At 38.7% G+C, this 21772-nt stretch overlaps 1 protein-coding gene across 1 annotated transcript; it reads right to left on the bottom strand.

Moving 5' to 3' along the window:
- Positions 1 to 264: 264 nt before the first annotated feature.
- On the bottom strand, positions 265 to 21544 carry LOC102828089 (protein FAM98A-like). Its single transcript, XM_006835148.1, has 8 exons — positions 21425 to 21544; positions 17762 to 17910; positions 14436 to 14570; positions 9521 to 9705; positions 8342 to 8422; positions 7690 to 7806; positions 2115 to 2282; positions 265 to 2029 (listed from the first exon to the last, which is right to left on the bottom strand). The coding sequence occupies exons 1-8, from the start codon at positions 21475 to 21477 to the stop codon at positions 1373 to 1375; spliced, it is 1545 nt and encodes a 514-aa protein (XP_006835211.1). The 5' UTR covers positions 21478 to 21544; the 3' UTR covers positions 265 to 1372.
- Between the last annotated feature and the right edge of the window lie 228 nt (positions 21545 to 21772).

Genomic DNA, 21772 nt, shown 5'->3' with positions numbered 1-21772 from the left:
CAACCTTGCGATTCGCAGAGGGTCAGTGCTTATCTTACAGCACCACACCAGCATGCTATAGTAAAAGGTGAATTTGGAAACAGTCATTATTCACTTTGTTTATGGTTTCAGGGTACGGGTTACCTTACAGTACAAATTACTTTAAGGAAATACTAAGTAATCTTTAGGGAGCAAAGGCCTTAGCTCTTAATCTTGAAGGAAATGTCAGAATAATTTAGTTAAAAGTAAACAGGTAAAATAAAACTCAAACCAAAGGGAGAATGTACAGATACTTTATTGCTCACCTTTCACACAAAGCACACCTCCAGCCATTTCTTTCACAGCTTGACAATGTTTACTTTTACAAAAACCCAGCAAGAAGCATCATGGAAGATTTCAGTCAAGGAGAATGTAAAACATCAACTCAGCCAGGCTTTTGTTTTCTGCAGCAATAATAAAGGGCCTCCTGCACTAAGCAAAAATCTGTCTTCTCACTTGGTAGTGCATTTCTTTCGTTACCAAAAAAAGTCTCCTGCCCAAAGCAAACTAACTTGTATTTGTTGAGCCAGTGGTATCAACTCGTGCATAAAACAAAATTCAGTTTGCTGTTTCTTCTAGCAGATTTCAAGTAAAAACAAGGTTGAAGGAGGAACTTGTTTTGGATGGATGCAGGTCAATTTGAATTGCTATACTTAACTAGATGCCTACATGTACTATAGACTCACAATGTAGTTTGCTTGTAACATCTTTACAGATTTTGGCCGTGTTCAAGGTTTTCAGAGTTGAGCATATGGTATTCCACCAAGAGGATAAGGCTACTGAATGTGCTATCTGCAGAAGAGCTCATTTAATAGGAACAGACCTAAAACTTCTATCATGAAGCAAATGTGGCATAACCTCTGGATAAAAAAAAGCCAGCCAGGGGCAGAAGTGTGCTTGGAAAATAGGCATTAGAATATTTTAAGTAAAACACATATAAATGGATTGTTAATATAAGGAAGGTTTCCTAGTTGAAAATCTAAAAAAAATCTAGGAGAATCCTCATTTTGAAAACGGCATATTGAAAACTATTAAATTCAAGTAACTTCTTCAAAAAAGTATGCATTTTCCAACTGTGGAATTAGTCTACTGGTCAAAGATTAAAGGCAACGTTTATTGCCCTTTTAAAAAATTCTTCATACAAAGGAGAGATGTTGTGTTCCTCAAATAAACAGCATTATGTAAATCCATTAAAAAAACGGACAGAACTGAATGATGACCTACCAATGCTTATACCAAGCAGGAATCTGCCTGCCACCTGTGGTCTCACATTAATTCAAGAGATTTTGGATTTAGGGTTCTGAAACTAAGTTTCTATTACTTGAGCTCTAGCAAAATATAAGGTTCTGTAGCCTCAACTAGTATAATGTCTTCCCTGTCCAAACCCAGAATGATTATACTGGTAACCCCCATGCTGGAAGTGCTGTTCGAATGGACCCCCCTGGTGGTAACTCTGGCTTCCCCTTCCTCCCCAGCCTCCTCCCTGGCCTCCACGCCCACCCCGGCCTCCACGCCCACCTCTCCCTCCACGCCCACTGCCTCGATCACCATGGTGCCCACCATCTTGGTATCTATTGTCCTGCTGGTATCCACCACCCTGATATCCACTTCCTGTATATGAAGATGCTTGGAAGCCACCATAACCACCACCTTGGTAGCCACCACTGTGGCCACCATGGTAGCCACCAGGCTGGAAACCTGCATCTCGATAACCACCATCTTGGTAGCCACCTCCTCCTCCACTCCCTCCATCTGTCCAGCCTCCTTGATGCTTATTTCCTCCTCTTCCTCCCCCTCGACCATGGTCATAGCCACCACGTCCACCTCTCCCTCCTTGCTCATGGCCGCCTCGTCCTCCATATGAGGAATGTTCATAACCGCCTCTCCCTCTTCCGCCTCCTGCTTGCTGCTGGGGGCCATCTTGCCTCTTCTGCCATGGTGGCATCTCTGGGGGTGGAGGTTCAATTTCATTGGGTCTACCACCTCTGTCAGGTACCCTGCCCATCAATACCTATAGAGATAAGAAAGACATTTTTAACTGTTTTATCATAAAAACAGAAATATATCTGAAACAAAATTCCAGGTACTCCACTCACCTTGTTGATGGCACAAGCCGTCTTTTCTCTAATAGAGCCACTGCTTGTTCTTAAAATCTTTGACAAGTCTTGTCTTGCGGCCAAAAGATGGGCAACAGAAATGATACTTTTAGAAGATAACACTGAGCGCTTCGGCTGGTACACTTTTGCTAATTTTTCTGTCTGACTCTGTTGGAAGAAAAGAGTTCAAAGAAAATGTCAGTTTTCACAATGACATAAAAAACACTCACAGTCAGTAAGTTAAAGATGTCCACAAAGTCTGATAGTATTTGTCTCATGTACTTACCACGGCTCCTACCTAGTCATGAACTCTCTTACTGTACAGTAAGGAATGACTGGGGTGGAAGGAGGTGGTGAAAGTGAAGAGGGAAGGTGAGTGGAAGGCTTGGGTGGGTTTTCTTCCAAGATTGTGGGCTAAAAGGGTAAAAAGGTTTCTCCTGCCATTGATCTCAGTTCAAACACATTCATTTAGCTATTTAAATAAAAGAAGATAAATTCATTTAAACAATTTTACTTTTTCATTTTCTCATCTTTTATTTCTATGAATATAAAATGTTAGCCATGTCTAATATACACTAATTATGTTGTTAGCAGACATATTTCTTACAAATACTGTATTTATAAGAACCTTGTTGAGTACTGTCCTATATTATAAATAATAACTAAAATGGCTCTCTCTACCTTAAGTATATAGTAGAAGCACAAATTAATGATTATTAACTTTATATAAACTGACAGATGACTGAAAAATTAGGAAAGTTGAGCAAGTCACTTCACTTCTGTTTCTCTGTTTCTTGACATGGGTAAAGAGAAATAAAACAGCAGCTGACTTACAAGGTTGTAATAAGGATCATATAGGAAAACTGGCATTAAATACTGATGTGTAATACTTAGCTATTGGATGCAGTCAATAAAATGCTGATAACTATTATTACTCAACAGAAATAAAAGTATGCTTGATGACAAACTGCAGCTGTTGAATGAATACTAGGGATACACTATCTGAAAAGCAGAGTAAGGAAATTTGGAATGTGTGATGACTGCAGTTACAGATGTTTTCAAAATGTAGTTAACGGACTCTAGGAACATAAGGTCAATTATAAAAATGTTTATTAGAGAAGGAGGCAAATAGGGCCTCATTGTCAATGTGCAAAGGACCCTACTGGACTCTCATTCACTGATAACCTCAAGTTGCCTTTGGGTTTTCTTGCTTATTTTCATAACCCTCTGAAAAGACTTATTTTAGTAATTTGGTGAAGATAAACTTCTTGCCATTTAAGGCTAACCTATTTTATTTCTTTTTAATTTTATAATATTCAATATGATATATTTAGTTTAATAAAACAGAAGGATAAATACGAACATAAAAGAATAAAAGTGATGTGTTGAAAGATTTCAGTGAAAGAAAAATGTGGGTGAATGTTTAAACAGTAGGGAAGACTTGTTGAAATAAATTATGGTGTACTTACTAAGTAATAGAATATTACGAGTACGCAGAAACATGGAAAATATTTGTATTTTGTTATGTGAAAAACCAGAATGTAAAGTTATGTTTACTATGCTTGCATATAAAGGAAGATATTACTAAAATCAAATAGTTATTGTGGCAAGATGATGAGTTAATCTGGTATTTATTAAAAATATTTTTCTTCAGTAATTGAAAAATGAAGGGACTATTACTACACCCACCAGTTATCAATCAGCTTGTTGTCCTGTGGTGGTTTAAGTGTTGCTGTGATTCTGGAAGCTTTGCCGCAGGTATTTTAAATATTATCAAGGTCACCCACGGTGAAAAGGTTTCAGCTGAGCTTCTACATGAACACAGACTAGGAAGTAGAGACAAACTACTTCTGAAAATTTAGTTAATGAAAACCTTATGAATAGCAATAAAACACTGTCAATATCAGAATATTGAAACATGATGAAGAGTAGAATTTTGCAAGACCAATGACTTCTTTGCAAATACCTTTTTTTAAAAAAATAAAAGACAACTATATACATGGACTTCACCAGCTGAAATACACAGAAACCTAACTGAACATCTGTGGAAAGAGACAAGTGGAAAAGTTCCTTATCAGCAGTCAAAACAAGGCCAGGAGCAAACTGTGGAACAGAACATCAATATGCAAGTTCAGGCTGAAGCTCACAAAAATTTAAACAAGTACACAAGAGTCAAAATATAACCTTGGACATATCCCAGAATTTAGAGAATACCTGAAGAACAGATTTTGATGCACTAGAAACACTAAAGACCACAAGAGTTGTGAAATGATATTAAGAACATCATACAGGAAGAAAGCAAAAGACAATTAAGAAGCCAAAGAATGAAATTTCAGACCAAAACAAATGTCAGAAGAGATGCTGAAACTTGTTCTCCAGTGTAGAGATACTAAAGCAAATGGAAGAAATGAGGAGGTACAAGACCTGAACAGAAAATTTCAAAGAGCAGCTTGAGAAGACAAAGTCAAATATAATGAAATGTATAAAGATCTGGAGTTAGAAAACCAAAAGGGAAGAATATGCTCAGTATTTCTCAAGGTGAGGAAACTGAAGAAAAAATTCAAGCCTCAACTTGAAATACTGAAGGATTCTATGGGCAAAATATTGAATGATGCAGAAAGCATCAAAGGAATATGGAAGGAATACGCAGAGTCACTGTACCAAAAGGAACGGTCGATCTTCAAGTGGTAGCATATGATCAAGAAATTATTATCCTGAAGGAAGATGTCCCAAAGTGTACTGAAGGCATTGGCAAAGAACAAGGTACGAGGAATTGATGGAATATAAATTTAAATCTTTCAACAAACTGATGTTGCACTGGAAGCACTCATTCATGTATGCCAAAAAATTTAGAAGACAAAACTACTGGCCCACTGACGGGAAGAGATCTGTATTTGTGCCCATTCCAAAGAGAGGTGACCCAATGAAACATGTTTATCATCGGACAATATCATTATAATTCCAGGCAAGTAAAATTTTTACTAAAGATTATACAAAAATGGCCACAACAATACATTGACAGAGAACTTCCAGAGAGGATTCAGCAGACAGCATGGGACAGGGAGTATCAGACGGACCTTGGCTGAAAGCAAAGAATACCAATGAGATGTTTACCTGTGTTTTACTGACTACGCAAAGGCTTTTGATTGTGTGGATCATGACAAACTACGGACAACACTGTGAAGTATGAGTATTCCAGAACACTAAATTGTGCTCATGAGAAATCTGTACATAGACCAAGAGGCAGTTATTCAAACATAACAAGGGAACACAAAATGGCTTAAAATTAGGAAAGGTGTGCACCAGGGTTGTATTCTCTCACTACGTATCCAATCTGTATGCTAAGCAAACAATCCAAGAAGCGGGATTATATAAAGAAAAACGTGGCATCAGGGTTGGAGGAAAGCTCATTAACAACCTGTAATATGCAGATGATATAACCTTCCTTGCTGAAAGTGAGGAGGACTTAAAATACTTACTGATGAGGATCAAAGACTACAGCCTGAAATATGGCTTGCATCTCAATGTAAAGAAAACAAAAATCCTCACCACTGGACCAATAAACAACCTTCTTATCAATGGACAACTATCAACACTCGTGGAAGCAGCAGTCAAGAGATCAGACGACGAATTGCTTTGGGCAAGTCTGCTGCACAGGAACTTTTTAAAGTATTGAAGAGCAGAGATGTCAGCTTGAGGACTAAGGTGCGCCTGACCCAGGCCATGGTATTTTCAATAGCCTCATATGGATGTGAAAGCTGGACAGTGAATAAGGAAGATCGTAGAAGAATTGATGCCTTTGAGTTGTGGTGTTGGAGAATACTGAAAGTGCCATGGACTGCCAAAAGAACCAATAGATCTGTTTTGGAAGAAATGCAGCCAGAGTGCTCCTTGGAGGCCAGGATGGCTAAGCTTCGTCTCTCATACTTTGGACATATTGTCCGGAGGGAACAGTCGTTGGAGAAGGATGTCATGCTGGATAAGGCGGAGGGTCAGAGAAAAAGAGGAAGACCCTTAACAAGATGGATTGGCCAGGTGGTATCATTGATGGACTGAAGTGTGGCAGCGGTAGTGAGGTTGGCCCAGGATCGGACACTGTTTCGTTCTGCTGTACATGGGGTCGCTATGAGTCGGTTCCGACTCGGTGGCACCTGACAACAACATGACTATGGAATCCTGGTGTGGTGCTGCAGGATCATGCACTGGACCATAGGTCAGTTTGAATGACCAGCCGCTCCTTGGAAACCCTATACAGGATTGCTATGAGTCAGAAACAACTCAATAGCACACAACAACAACAATATATGCAACTATAAATATCTGCCCCAACAATTACAGCTGTAGTTTGGGTTTTTGGTCCAGAATAGCAATATAATTGGAGAACTAAATAGAGAATAATTTTCTTTGTCAATTAACTAAAAAAAAAAAAACACCCCAAAACACACAAAAAAACAAATTAGACACATACAAATTATTAAGCAAACACCTAATATGAATGCATCTGGGAACAGCCTAAACATAAAATCCCGGTGAATAAGTGCTGGACTGGTAATTGCAAGGTTGGTAGTTCAAGCCCACCAGTCATTCCTAAGAAGCCCTATACTTATGGGGTTGCTATTAGTCAGAACTGACTCTGTGGCCCTTAACAACAAAAAGAAGATAAAAGTAATTAAATGCACCAGTTAATTCCCACTTAAATAATAACAACAAAACTCAGTTGCCATAGAGTTGATTCCAATTCAGAGTGACCCCATGTGTAGTAGGCATTTAATGAATATTTTTTGAATGACCAAGAGCTTTTACCTGGATATTTCATTCAAACTAAAACAAAACTCAAATCTCAAAAAAGTAAGAGAATTGAATTTAATTCTCTATAAATAAATCAAAATACTTAGCCATACAAAAACCACTATTTTTAACTTCAATAACTAAATTAAATTACTAGTTTTTACAGTATGTTATTGTTGTGTGCCATCATATCACTTCTGACTCATAGTGACCCTTTATAGCATTCTGAGAGTAGGTGGTAGGTTTGAAATGCCAACCTTGAGGTTAACAGTCCAGTGCTTATCGTACAGCACCACACCAGGGATCCAGTTTACAGTATAGTAAACAAATAATTTGAAAACAAAGTTTATTATTTTAGCAACTTTCAGATACTGACTCAGGCTCTCTCACAAATGCGTACTTTTAGTTGTTGTTGTTGTTAACTGCTGTTGATTTGATTCCGACCTATAGTGACGTTGTGTAGGGTTTCCAAGGAGCAGCTGGATGAGCTTGAACCACCGGTCTTGTAGTTCAAACGACTTTGCAGTCTGATGCATTAGCCCACAGTGCCACACCAGTACTTCTAGTAGTGACTTTAAAATCCAGTTTTATTGAAAAATAAGTTTTTTAAAAAAAAATTATTATTGCTGAGCAGTTCAAATTATTGCTACTCAGTGACTCACTGAAGAAAAATTTCTGATGTGTCTCTCTTGTGCATTTTTCAGTCTCTAATGCACCTAAACTATGTTAGGAATGGTTACAGACTTGTCTATAAATAAGCTGCTCTTTTAAATTATTTAATGTGTACCTTAGCTCTGTCAGACCAGCCAAATGATTGCACAGTGACATCCAAACGTTTTATTAGCAGCTTTCTCCGGACTTCATATTCATTGGCTATGGCTTGGTTAATTGCTTCAATTCTTTCCTGAAACAACAAAGACCAGGGAGAATTTGTTTGATCACCTGGTACAAAGAGACAGAATAAGTGTGTGTTTTATTCATAACTTAATCTTCAGCACTTGCACATGTAATCCTTCCACATAATAAATTAACAGTTAATGAAAAGACAAGCAAAATACTGTCTCAAAACATAAATAAGAACTTTTAGAGTACATAATTCTCATTTAGTTTGCCCGTAATTCACCCAGTTCAATGCAGATTTTGACTTATAGACAAAAACATTTAGCAACATTAGCTTATACTAATCTCAGTTTATTTTAATTAGCTGTGTGAAATATTTATAAACTGAGTTAGGTGCTTTAATCTTACAAAAATAAAACTATTCCACATAAATCTTGAGACTGGCAAAAATGATACTTATTCTAAGAATGTCTACCAAAAAAACTACATATGAGAAACCATAACTTAGGAAGAACAATTAATAAATGTTAGCATAAAAACTGTGAAACCAACATATGATTTCTTATAAATTTTATGGAAGGTGACCGATGACAACGTACCCAGTGGGCTGGTCCCATTGGCTTCTTCAGTAAAGGCTTTCCCACATGATTAGGTGGAACTTTTGCTAATGTCTCCTTAAGCTGACACAAAACATAAATATATAAATTAGCAAATCTAAAAATAAAGTGTATCCCTCTCCTCTCCCCAATTCCTATTACATCTTGCATCAAAAGAAGATTCCTGACAGAAGCAAAGGTTGAAGTTTTGAAATGTAGACCCATGGAAAAAAAAAGACACTCGCTCTTCCACTACTCGTGTGTCTGACAGTAGGCCCTCAATGATGCTGAACGGATGAATGAACACACACAGAAAACCTGGAATAGGGATACACTGCTGCTCCTCTGTAGTGGTCAACCACACTTGTGCATAATAGTGCTGATCTACTCCACAATGCAAACGTACTAATTCCTAAGAGCTCAGCAGATGTTCACATGGAAAATACCTCCTGGTGTGACACTGTAGGTTCAGCAATGTACTGCACACAAGGCCAGCAGTTCAAACCCACCGGCTGCAACACAGAAACCCTATACAGGGTTGCTATGAGTTGGAATTGACTCGGTGGTACCTAACAACATTGGCAAATAACTATTCTCTTCTACCCATTCATTTTTTAAAGTGAAATTACTTAGGCCTCAATTATTTAAACTATCTTAACTACTGATAATATAGGATCCAAAAATATCAGCTTCATTTACACATATTAGACTATCTCAGTATTCACTAAATCTAGTTTACTAAGTCAAACTAAATCTGAAGTGACTGAATTAAAATTCAAAAGAGAAAAATACTCATTAAGATCCTTTTCTAGCTAGTCAGCGGCGAAGAGACTGGCAACTTTAATGCAGAAACTTTAAAAAATATTGACTGATTTAAACTTCAATGATAAGATATTTTTCAAAGGACTAAAATCTTTTTTTTTACATTATATTTAACTTATCACAATTTACAAACCAGTAATATAGATTCAGTTTTCAAAAAGGAACAGGATAATATGTTCAAAACAAAAAAAAACCTAAATTTTTTTACTATAAATCTAGAATTTAAAACCCACAACTATTAGATAATATACATATTATATTCCTACAAAGAAAAAGAAAAACAAACACAGAATTATTTCACTTCAAACAAATGTAGGACTATGCCTTTAATACACTACAATCCGATACTGATGGTCTTACTTTTTTTTCAATTCCACTGAAGAACTGGAACATAGTTATATTGGCTGGAGGTTTGGACATTCCTAGAGCAATACATATGCCTTTCAACTCTTGAAAGACTTCACTACCGCCTCCTTCTTGAGCTTTTTTTGGAGGAGAATTCACACAGAGCATTCTGGCAGCTTCTAGTTCTGAGATGAGGTATGCTGAAGTAAACAAAGTAAGATTTCAAAATGAGATATAGATTTAGTTAAATAAGTCTTGGGTCACAACTCTATAGAGCTCATGGTATATAAATTTTAAAAAAGAATAACGATAAACCACTGTTACTTTCAAATAACATTAAACACAGAAGTCAGTTCTGTAATTTTGGGATTCAACCAAGATGGAATCTTTAAAGGTTGATTTAAAAATGAGCAACTCTTTGAAACCAAAGACTCATAATAAATTAGATCTATATGTTTGGATTCTTGAATTACACTATCAGGAAACTTCCAGAACAGAGGTTGGCATCTGTTAACATATTTGCGTAAGGTAGCAGGTAGCCAATTTTCTAGGACAGTAAAAAACTTAGTCTACTTGTTTTCACTTGTCACCTTTTGTGAGTACCAGTGACACCACCCTACCCTTTCCCTCTCTCCTCCCAATACCCAGGCAACCCATCTAGAACCAGTTTAACTTCTGCATGACACATAAAGAGAAATGGGAAGGCACTAAAACCCCAAAAGTTCCTTTCCATAATCTCCAGTAAGCTCATGTGTCAAAGAAAACCCTCTTCCATTGATATGCTTCCCAGAACTGCCTCCTCCCCATATATTCCCTTCTACCTTCCCTCAGAAAAACACCTCTTGGTATCAATATCATCCCCATGGGTGTTGATTTCAACTAGGTTTGAGGGCTGTAACATGCTTCATGTCATTCATTTTAAGGCTTAAAATATTCAAACATCTTGCTTTAACCTTTCCAAGGACATTTACGTTTTTATAGACAATTATTAGTAATCATTAGGCTTTCAGATCCCAAGTTACAAGACAAAGTAAGATGCTTCAGACAATATAAAGAAGACAGCTTTGAAAAAGACATTTTCTAGGTCTTTAAATATGATTAGAAGTAAAAATGTATAATCAGCTTCAGTGTCTTGTTTCCTACAACACAGGTGTAATGCTAGGAAGCACGAGGGTCACAGTTTTGGCAAAAGCTGCCAACTCCTATTCTAGAACAATAAATATCTAAGAAAGAGCATTTTGAATAGGTTCGATAAAACTTAACATGTTTGATAAGCAAACTTAATGAGTTAAAGCAGCATGTAGATATCAAAATAGTGAAACTTCACTGGTTATAAAAATAGTCACTATATTATTTGTACCAATAGTGCACTCACATAAATAACACACACACACACACTGGATGGATATGATGAAATTATGTGAAAATTTCTGGTATAGCATACCCCTGCACACACCACATATGTCTTGTGACATTTCTAGATGTGATTTTTGGCCTCATTCAGTAGCCCAAAAATACTACTTTTGATCTTGTTTGTATAATACAGTTATAAGCCATGGTCAAGAAGACACAGATCACGTTTGACTCTTCCCTGGTAATCGGAAAATAAGCAACAAAAATCATGCATTTACTCTGGGGCAGTTTTCAGCTGGGCCTGAGAATGGTGGAGGTTCTTTGCGCCCATGGAGGTTATACCAGAGACACGTGGAGGGCTGGATGGAGGGCAGTGTGTAGGTCTACCACAGTGCAGGTGTGGCCTAGTCCTCAAATGGGTTCAGCGGGGGCTACTGCTGTACATACCCAAATCCTATGGTGCTGGCCCACATGAAGGTGGGCAGCAGGATAATTTGGGCTTGGTGTACACTGGGCAGCAGGACAGCCAGCTGGACCTGGGTCATCTGAGTGAGAGACGTGCAACCCCTGTGCCTGCACTGTCCTGTGGTATTCACAAAGGTGGCAGATTCAAACAGTCAGAGCCTGGCAGTCAGCCAGCCAGCTGGAGGGGAGGAATGCCCGAGTGGCCTGTGTATACCGACCTTGGCACCACATGGCTTCTCTGGTTTAGGATGGGGTGCACAGACCTGGGCTAGGCAAGCCACCCTGAGGAACAGAAAAAGTGAATTCTTCCTGCGTTGGAGAAGTGGTTTGCAGTGCAGGGAAGGAATCTTGCCAGGAGAGAAGCTGCTTTAGAAACTTAAGGCTAGAACTTGAGACTCTGCTGCTGGGAACTAAACCTCCACATCAACAGACACCAAGATAAAGACTTAACATTAAATTTGTTAGACAGGGAAAAAAATCAGTATGTACAAAATATTGGTATTGCACACTTATAGCTGTATTTTGGGGCTAAGATGGCAGAGTGAGCAACTGAAGTTATGAGACAGAGAACGTATGTGGTTTGCAAAGCCTAAAATACATACTATTTGGTTCTTTTAAGAGAGTATGCTGACCTTGTTCTAGAATATCATATGAGATTTAATAAACTGGTTCTTTAAATTTGGAGTACTACAGCTCATACACTCACAAATGAGTTCACTAATTACCATCTAAAAACTTTATCCCTATTGACAATCTAGGTAAGAATAAAGAATACGTGCATTAGAAGATGACTAGCTCTTCATCTACTTAAAACTCAGATACAAGGGAATGCATGGAGAGCCACAAAAAACAGTGAACAGTCAAAACAAAGCTCTCAACCTTACACAAGGTTTCCAATCATATACTTAAAAAAAATTCTATGCTTCTAACACTTTTAATGAAGTTGGTTTATAATTTGCCCCCCAAACAAAATGTAGTGAAACAATGAAATTAGTGAGACAAAAGTGCTGGAAGAAGTTACGAAAAATAATAGCACCAAGATGTGACAATGAACGAATATGTGGAAAGATATACCTGTGGTCTCATAAGTTTTTTCTTTTAAAGGGAAAACAGTTCCCCTTTTGTTTATTATTTCCTCGTAATGATTTTAAAGATCCTAAACCTAGACTCTTGCAATTCTGGACCATGAGTGGGACACAGGCAGAGAACATGGCTATGAAAGAGGACTCTTGGAATTTGTTTGTCAGACAGGTGATGGCAGGGGCTGTGGGACAAGGGCTGCTCCTACTTAGGTGGGGCTGGGCATGCTTTGCTCCCTTCTCTCTGATTTCCTCTTGCTCTGCTTCTGCCACCTCCCTTTCTGCCAACTGTCATTGCCCCTTTCCTACAACCTTTGCCGGCAATAAAGACCAGAAGTGGGCTCCCATAAGGTTTTAATATGGTGTTGAAGCAATATCCAAATCACAAAATGTCCTATTTCACAGAAGGTATTGTGGATGGTAAATGATGCATACCTGTATATAACTGTGACCCTGATTCCAAAATAATGTTCAGGGCACTTAAGAAATAAGGAAGAGTTAAAAGTATTTAAGAAAGATTTACATTCAAACTGATTTCATAAATATCAGTGCTAAAAGATCAAACTACGCCCTCGTGAAATTAATTCACTATTCAGAGGCATTTCTAAGAGTTCCAGATAGTTAATATCTTCTTATGTGAGAAAATAGTCAAGTGCTAACTATTACTGGCAAAGATGAGCAGCACTCCAAAGGAATAAGTAGTGAGCACACTGTTGAAAATTTACAATTTGAAGGACACCAAATGAATCTGTAAGGACTACATGCAGCAATACCCCCACAAGGACAGACTGTCCAGTAAGCAAGAGAAGCCTAGGCTAACCTGTGATTACTTATTAATCCATGGCGAACAATTTCACATGGGATCCACCACATCTATGGTGACAATGTGAAACTGCTCACTATGAATTGATAAGGCCTTGCTTGCTGGATACTCCATCTCTGTCAGGGATTGCAAATTTGAAGAGGCTTTAATTTTACAGGAAGGTGCTGTGGAGCTGGGAGAAAAACATGCCAGCCATACCAAGAAGAAGAATCTGGGATGTGGTGATAAAATGTGAAACTGTGAACTACAGATTAGTAAGTATGTACAAAATTATCTTGCTTATTGGTAACCTGACACTGCTCCCCACCTTTAATAAAAATCTGACCAAGGGGAAATTAGAGCCTAAGTATAATTTGGCTACAAACAATTTTTTTTAAAAAACTGAACCTTCAAAAGTGGAACTGAGTCATTCTAAGAAAGGCAAACATTTTTAAATCCTCTGAACTGAGTTTGTGTTTAGAACTGTCATATTTAGTTAACACAAAATAAATGTCTTTCAAAATGTTAAATAAAACTTTAAAATTACTTGGTTATGTGTATTGGGTATTCACATAAAGCAGTAAAATTTGAGTTTTCTTAGTAATTTTCAGAGTGAAAAAAGAAATAATGACTACTCTATAAAAAGGATGGAAGAAGTTCTCATAAAAATGTATTTCCCAAAATAATAAAAAATACAGAAATGATCCAAAAAGAAAAATTTGGACATTTTGACAAATATAATTCAAGACCCTCAATAACTATCCAACCACAAAGAAATATCAACACCATAACATACTTTAAGTAATTACATTTACCATTTACTTTACTTAATGGATGCTTATGTTCTTTAGAGATTAATGCAAAACAAATAAACAAACAAACAAAACAACAACAAAAAGTGGCTTTGTTATTTCCACATTATCTTCCCATTTCACTTTATAATATGCTTTTAGTCTAGGATGCTAAAGTTTAATGATCACACACCTGAACAACACTCTAGCTCTATTATTGGTTATAGTAGGTGAAGGTCAACATCTGGAGTACCACCGAGTTGAAACAAGGAAAAAAGTATCAGTTATAAGAACAACTGATGGTACAGGCCCACCATCAGTTCCTAGGTTAAATGATAAATCTAATGAAACAAAACAATAGCATCTAGTTTACTAGAAAGCACAGTCATAGAAACCACACATAGAAAATAATAGCTACATTCTTGTAGCCATGAACTTACTGAGCAAAAGGAGGCAGTTCTTCTGAACAAGAAGGCGCTTGGTCACATCCCCTGATGTCAGTGAAAGATATGGACAGTTCATTTCCCCTAGTAGCCCACTCACCTCGAGCTGGAATTCTTCAGCTTCGCTTGGGCCTTTTAAGAATGAAAATAATCTTATTTAATAATACTGTTTTTCCATTAGCATATAATTATTACTATACATAAATTGAAATTTTTAACAGGAATTTCCTATCTGGAGATTCTCACCCTTCTGCCAATTTCATTTCTTAAATACTGTTTTTATTATGGTATCTCCTTATTTGAACATCTTTAATGACTCTCTAATTTCTACTGCATTTAATCTCATTTTTTTTCTGCCTTTAAAGATTCTTCATTGCCTTTCCAGAATGTTCAGTTACGTTCACCAATCACATTACAGACATTCCCTCTACTCAGGCCAGGTCTGTCAGCCTCATTTCACTTCTGTGCCTTCATTTATTTCCTGTGTTTGATTTGCCCTTTACTCCCTCCTCTATCAAATAGCACCCATTCATCAAAGCCCAGTTGCCTTACTCCATGATGACCCTTCCCCAAGCACTGCTAAATTCCCTAACTTCCTCCTACTGTACACAATAAAGGAAGCATTCAATTACTGTACTAATCTCCAGTTACTCCATCTATGTCCAATAGTCCCAGCTAGACTAAATCTGCGGACCAAATATGACTTATTATTCTGTATTCCTACAACAACAAAAAATGTAGAGTTCATTGAGTAAGCCAAGGTAAAAAATGCTTTCTTGGTATTTTGATGACACGAAGTCCTGTGAGGCACTGGAGAATAATGCATTGGACTAAAAGATCGGTTTGAACCACAAGGTCAGCAGTTAAAATCCACCAGTTGCTCCTTGGAAACCCTAGACAAGGTCGCTTAACAAAACAACAATGCATTATTATCATGGAGTCCTGGTATATGGCACCTTAGGATAAGCGCTAGACCAAAGGTCTGTCTAAACCGCAAGGTCGGTGGTTTAAACTCACCAGCCGCTCTTTGGAAACTCTACATAGGATTGCTATGAGTTGGAATTGACTCTCAACTTCGAAGGCACTAACAACAACACTCATTATCATAAACCAGCAAAACCAAACCAGCTACTGTCAAGCCAAATCAAACTCATGACAAGCTCATGTGTGCAGAGCGTAATATGCTCCATAAGGTTTCCTTTCAGAAGCAAACCGCCATGCTTTTTTTCAAAGTGTATCTGGGTAGGTTTGAACCGTCAACCTTTTGGTCAACAGTGGAATGCTTTAGACATTAGTGCCATTCAGGGATTCTGATTAAAAATAAAAGAGGTTGAAAATTAACTAGTAAACTTCAGGTGAGTCACTTGACCTGAGTTCCTTTCTCATCTAAAAAATGAGAAAACTGTCTCATCAATATTTTTCAAATTGTGTTCCATAAACCCAAGTTTCACAGAGCTCCTCTATGTGCGAGTAAGAAGGACAAAGAGAAAAGCATGCTAAAGATACGTCTTCTTAACTTCAGCTGGAATTGCTAAACTGCTACCTGATTTATATGTTGACTTCTTTATGCTTCCTCTGAACCAACAGGCCCCAGGTTAAAAATAAAAAGTCATCATCCAGTAGAGAAGTTTTCAAAGGTCAAGAGGCAGTAGAAAGAACACTGTAGCTATGAACTAAGAGCACTGGCCCCACCTGACTGTTGGGTTTGAATCCTGGCTCTACCTATCACCGGCTGTGTGATCTCTGGTGATGCATTTAATTTGCTTGTGCTACCCTATTTAATATACAAAAGGGCAATAAAACCTATCTCAATGCTTACAATATTCTTAATGCTTAATAACTGGAAGTTGCTGCTTTGATTATTTTATACTGTACCTAGAATTTGATGCAACAAAACGGTACACATTAAATATACCAAATATTCAGATGACTAGAGCTCTTCAGACTGGGATTATGTGTTTAAATCTACATAAGGGTAGGTTTTCTTTGTCTCCTATTACACCCATTCCTCACTTAGCAATATGGTTAGGTTCTAAAGACCAACTCGATATACAAAAATTGAAAATGGAGAATGACCACCAATCAGAGCACAAAATGGATGATTACATACTTGCCAAATTATATCATTTCATAATGGTCAAACCAGTGAGAAACAAGACCCAGCCAAACAGACACATAATCTTAACCAATAGTCAGTGTTACTCTTGTTTTACACCTCATCATGACTGCCAAATGGATGTCATTAATGCATAAAACAGTCAAGTAGATTTTTTTTGCCACTGTCCCAAATGTAAACTGTTGGACAATGAGATACTTGGTAAGTGAGGAGTAAGTGTACAGGTTAACCTATGGTAGGAGGTAACCAGATGATGGACTGTCAGATTCCTAGCTGCTGTCTCTTGCAGAGTTGACAAATTAGTGCTAAAGTGGTAACAGAAATAACAACCCCATAAATCTAACTGTGCTGACGTTTCAACCATAATCCCTGTTTATCTACTGATACACTACAATGATCAGAGCAAGCTTCTTAACAAAGTGTTCTTTCTTTAAATGCATAACTGAATCATAATGCATTTACTTTACATAATATATATGCTTCTGGAATCTGGTAACAGTTAAAGAAAAACAGTCCAGTTTCTCGTTTTAGCCACTAACTTTGTTGTTATTGTTGTTACGAGCTGTCAAGTTAGTTCTGATTCATAGCAACCCTCAAAGGGTTTCTGAGGAACAAACTGGTGGGTGTGAAGCACCAACTTTGTGGTAAGCAGTCCAGTGCTTATCCTACAGTGCAACACCAGGACCCCTAGCCACTAAACTAGCTAGCATCTAACTAGTCAGGCATTACAAAGTGTGGAAAATTCACATATTCCGTATTTGAAGTCTCTTTTTTTCTGTGTCATAAGGCTGTCTGGTGGTGTAGTGGGTTACGTGTTGGGCTGCTAACCACAAAGTCAGCAGTTGAGTCCACCAGCTGGCTCTGAGGGAGAAAGAGGCAGTTTTCTGCTTCTATAAGGATTTACAGCCTCAGAAACCCTACACAGGGTCATTATAAACTGGATGGCAGTGGGGATGGGTTTTGTTTAAGGTCTTTTTAACTCCCACAAATTTTAATAGTTACATAACTACATTCTGGTTTTTCAACTTCTGAATCATGTCTCCAAATACAATGGAGGTTTAAAAAAACAACATCTTGGTTCCTTTATAAAATGTTTCTTTATAGTTACAAAAAACTTTGAAATTTTCGCTTTCAGTAATGATAATGTTCAATTAACAATATCCCAATTTACTTAATATTTCGTACCTAAAAGTGAATGGTTACTTACTGTTAGTCGCTTGTACATTTTCCTCCAGTTTACAGAGCACTCTTAATTCAGACACCAGCCAAGCACAGAGTTTGGTAAATTCTTGGGAACTGGCTCCACCAGAGACTGCCTGAGACAGCGCGCCATCATCTAACAATGGACCCTTGTAACTGGTGAGCAAGAAATCACACTTCAGTATAACATAAACTCATCTTATATTTATAACACATAAAACATATCTATGCACTATCAGTATAACTAAGCAACAACTTAACAAAGGCAGTATGATGACCAATATCTGGACTTGTAAATATAAATGAAATTCAAATTGTACTAACCATTAGAAATGTAAGCTAAATGGTAACTGCATGTCAACACTTCAAAATATGTAAATATTTAACGTAGTTGTTGTTAAGTACCGTGGTGTGGTTCCGACTCACAGCGACCCTGCACATGGTTTCCGAGGCTGTAAATATTTATGGGAGCAGAAAGCCCCATCTTTCTACCAAAGTTAACAGAATTATATATTCTACTAAATTAATATCAACTTCTGGCACAGTAATGGAAAGTTCCTGTTATACAAAGGATTCTTTTTTTAACTGAATTGAGTACTAAAACCAGACTAAGCAAGTGATATTACTGGTAGCAGATTATACTACAGCTCACTATTTCAGAAATAAAACTGGCATATTTTCTAGCATTTTTCCAAAACTCACATAGCTTTTATTTTTAATAGCCGTCTTTAAAAGTAAAAAAATTCCAATTAACCATTTATTTGCTTTTTCTACATCTAATGACATTTAATCACTGACAAGGCGCCCTGGTAGCATAATGAGTTACGAGCTGGGTTGCTAACCGCAAGGTCAACAGTTCAAATCTACCACCTGCGCCCCGTTAGAAAGATACGGCTTTCTGCTCCTGTAAAGATTCAAAGTCTCGGAAACTGTATGGCGCTGCAGCATAAGCACTGGACCGTATGGGTCAGTTTGAACTGCAAGGTTGGTGGTTCAAATTCACCAGCCGCTTCTCAGAAACCCAATACAGGATCACTATAGTTAGAACTGACTCGCTGGCACTTAACAAGAACAACATGAATTGGAACTGACTTGGTGGCACACAACCACCACCACCAAACACTGATGTTTCAAAATTAGAGAGTTTACCAATGTCAAAGTAATTTTCAAGTCTTAATTCCTCAGAAGATTATTTTAACTTCTTTCAAATGAGATACTAACAAAAATACTGTAATTAAAAATGATACTTTAAACAGGCTTTAAAAACTTGATGATCAAAGGTGAAGGCAGAGATGGCGATATTTTGTCCCTTAAGACACTGTTTATACAGATATATTTATGGAAAGGAAAAGAATCATTTCTCCTTGTTTTACATTTAGATTTTAGTAGTTTATTGGACAAGTAGTTACTGAACTCCTACTATGTGCCAGGTTAAGAGATAAAAGATATAGTCATTGAAGTCTAATACTGCTCAGTGAATCCTTCAAAAGCACCCATCAAACAGGCATCATTAAAGCTAAATTTCGATGTTGGGATGTCACCAAACTAAGCAGTTGTTGTTAGGTACCGTCAAGTCGGTTTCTACTCATTGCAACCCTGTATAGTGTTTCCAAAGAGCAGCAGTGTTTATTCCACAGCACCACATCAAGAGTCTGAACTGGCACTGTGGGTTAATGCACTGGACTGCAAGGTCAGTTTGAATCCCAAGGTCGGCAGTTTAAGTTATCCAGTTGCTCACTAGAAACCCTATACAATGTCACTATGGGTCAGAACTGACTCAATGACACTTAACAACAATAACAACACTACGTAGTTTAGAGTCCTGGTGTTGTTGTTATTAAGAGCCATTGAGTAGATTCGACTTTTATCTTACCCAGTACAGGCTTTTCCAGGAGCGGCTGGTGGTGAGTTTGAACCAATCTTAGAGTTCAAACCGACCTTCGGGTCAAGTGCTGATCCTATGGCCCCACACTAGGACTCCAAACTCAGTAGTAAAGTTAAAACTGACAACAAAATTTTAGAAAGATTCATGGTTTACATCAAGCTATTTCAATTACTTGTATAGTTCCACTGATTACAGTAATAATTACTTTATAGTACTCAAGAGATTCACAGCCTCAGAAATCCTATGCAGGGAAGCTATCACCACTCTTCTAACCTCTGGAGGGCACTTAACCCAAGAGAAGAAAACTGTAGTTAAGAGGGTAGAAGAGTAAGAATACTAGAAGAAAGTGCCCACCTCTAAATCTTAAATGACCTATATATATGAAGAGTATGGCATTAAATCATTTCTACTTCCTTCCTCTCATTCTGCTTCTACTTTAAGATTAACCTTAAAGGTCACTTCTGCCCAGAATGCTCCTAGGACTTCATGGTCCTCTCCCAGGAAAGGTGCTCCATCCATACAGTTTATTCTCACAGTGTGAATTTTCTCTACCTCACCTGTACCCTTAGTGCTCAGCCCAATCCCAGCCACAAAACAAGTGGTCCTCAGGATCAGTGGCTGAATGAATGATCCGTGTGAGCAAACAACTGAGCCTGAGAATGGCCACCATAAAACAGACCATTTTGCTGAATATGACTTCTACCTGTGCCCTAATCAAAGAAAGAAGCCTCCCCCATCTCCCCCACGACTGGAATATACAAGAACAGATTCAGGTACCAAAAAAAATAAACAACAGTGGTGTTCACTTTGACAAAGAAAAATGATAAGCACAACTTCCTTTGTTAAAAATTTCCACCAGGACAGCAAGTTATTTTAGCACTCAGGATGGGTTTCCATGTCATATAATACAGGGTCAGGGATGCTTTTGAGGAAGGACTTGTACTAAATGTTCAGTTTCTGATGGCACCTGTAACCAAATATTTCATCAATTTGTTGCTGGAAGCACGTTTAGTCAAAGGGGTTCTAAATCCTCCAGGTTCCATAACAATGCACTGATTCGTGTGATCCAGGGAGCTAACCCCATTTCCAGCTTGTTACAGTAGGGCAACCGTCCGGAGGAGAAACAAAAAAGCCAAACAAATCTGCAGGGACTCTTGGTGCAGGACGACGCCCCTGAGGGCTCTCAGGGCAATGGCTTCAGGAAGCAGAGAGTCTGGGAAAACTGTCAGCAGGTCCATTGGAGGTGGTGATGGGTGAGGTGCACCGGTGCGCTGGCTGGCGGAACGGATGTGTGGCTACGAGAAATCAGGATGCAGGCTGCGAGATGACTGGGCAAAGGAGATTTTTTGAGAAAAGTGAGGTGGGGTAGGAGCAGGGGCTCAGAGTAGACAGACAAGGGCAGGAAGTTTGGAGGACAAGTAGGAAAACAGAGAAATCAACTTTGGCAACCTCTGGAAAGGGAGCTAGGGCAGGTGGATCCGGAGCAGAAAAGAAGCTGGGGGTGGGGGCTGGGGGGCAAAGCAGAGCCCAGACAATGACACGCATGACTGACAAACGCTTCGGGGATCTAGGCTGCAAAGATCACAGGGAGGACTTCTGAGTGTCGAAGTTGGAGGGCGAGGCAAGCCGTGGACGTGGCATTGGGGTCCCGGGGCGATAGGGAGGCGAAAGCTAGGAGCCACGGGGTGCGGCGTGGAGCGGCAGGAGTGTCTCAGACTGAGGCGGAGGTGTTCCCACCGACCAGACAGTGTGGGGTTTGGGAGACCAGTGTCCTGGCAGTCTTACCCTAGATCTTCCAACGACTCCAAGATGTCAGTCTCCATGAGGTCACACTCCATGCTACTGTGGTATTCAAATTTCCGAGTCGTCAGGCTCCCCTCTTCGCCGGCAACGCGTACACTCGCGCATGCGTTAGCTTCCCGGAACGTCCAAGTCGGCAGCTGGCGCCTCAGTCCCTCTAATGCGCATGTCCCGAGCGTGCGCAAGAAGTTTGATCCCGCCTATCGCCCCACCCCTGCCGGCCAAAGGATTGCCCGGCGGCACAGTTTTGCACATGCGTAGTATGAGAATAATGAAGCCAGCCGCCAGAAGAAGGGCAGGAGGACTGGCTGCGTGGCAGCTGGGCGTGGAGAC

The sequence above is a fragment of the Chrysochloris asiatica genome, unplaced genomic scaffold (assembly GCF_000296735.1).
Source record: "Chrysochloris asiatica unplaced genomic scaffold, ChrAsi1.0 scaffold00016, whole genome shotgun sequence".
Lineage (NCBI taxonomy): Eukaryota > Metazoa > Chordata > Mammalia > Afrosoricida > Chrysochloridae > Chrysochloris > Chrysochloris asiatica.
This window is presented reverse-complemented; position numbering and strand designations above follow the sequence as displayed.

Coding starts and splice junctions, on each gene's coding strand:
- LOC102828089 (XM_006835148.1), bottom strand. CDS start 21,477: ATGGAGTGTGACCTCATGGAGACTGACATCTTGGAGTCGTTGGAAGAT. Junction 9,706..14,435: donor GAACTGCCTCCTTTTGCTCA/GTAAGTTCATGG, acceptor TGTTTACTTCAG/CATACCTCATCTCAGAACTA. Junction 7,807..8,341: donor CAATGGGACCAGCCCACTGG/GTACGTTGTCAT, acceptor TTGTTGTTTCAG/GAAAGAATTGAAGCAATTAA.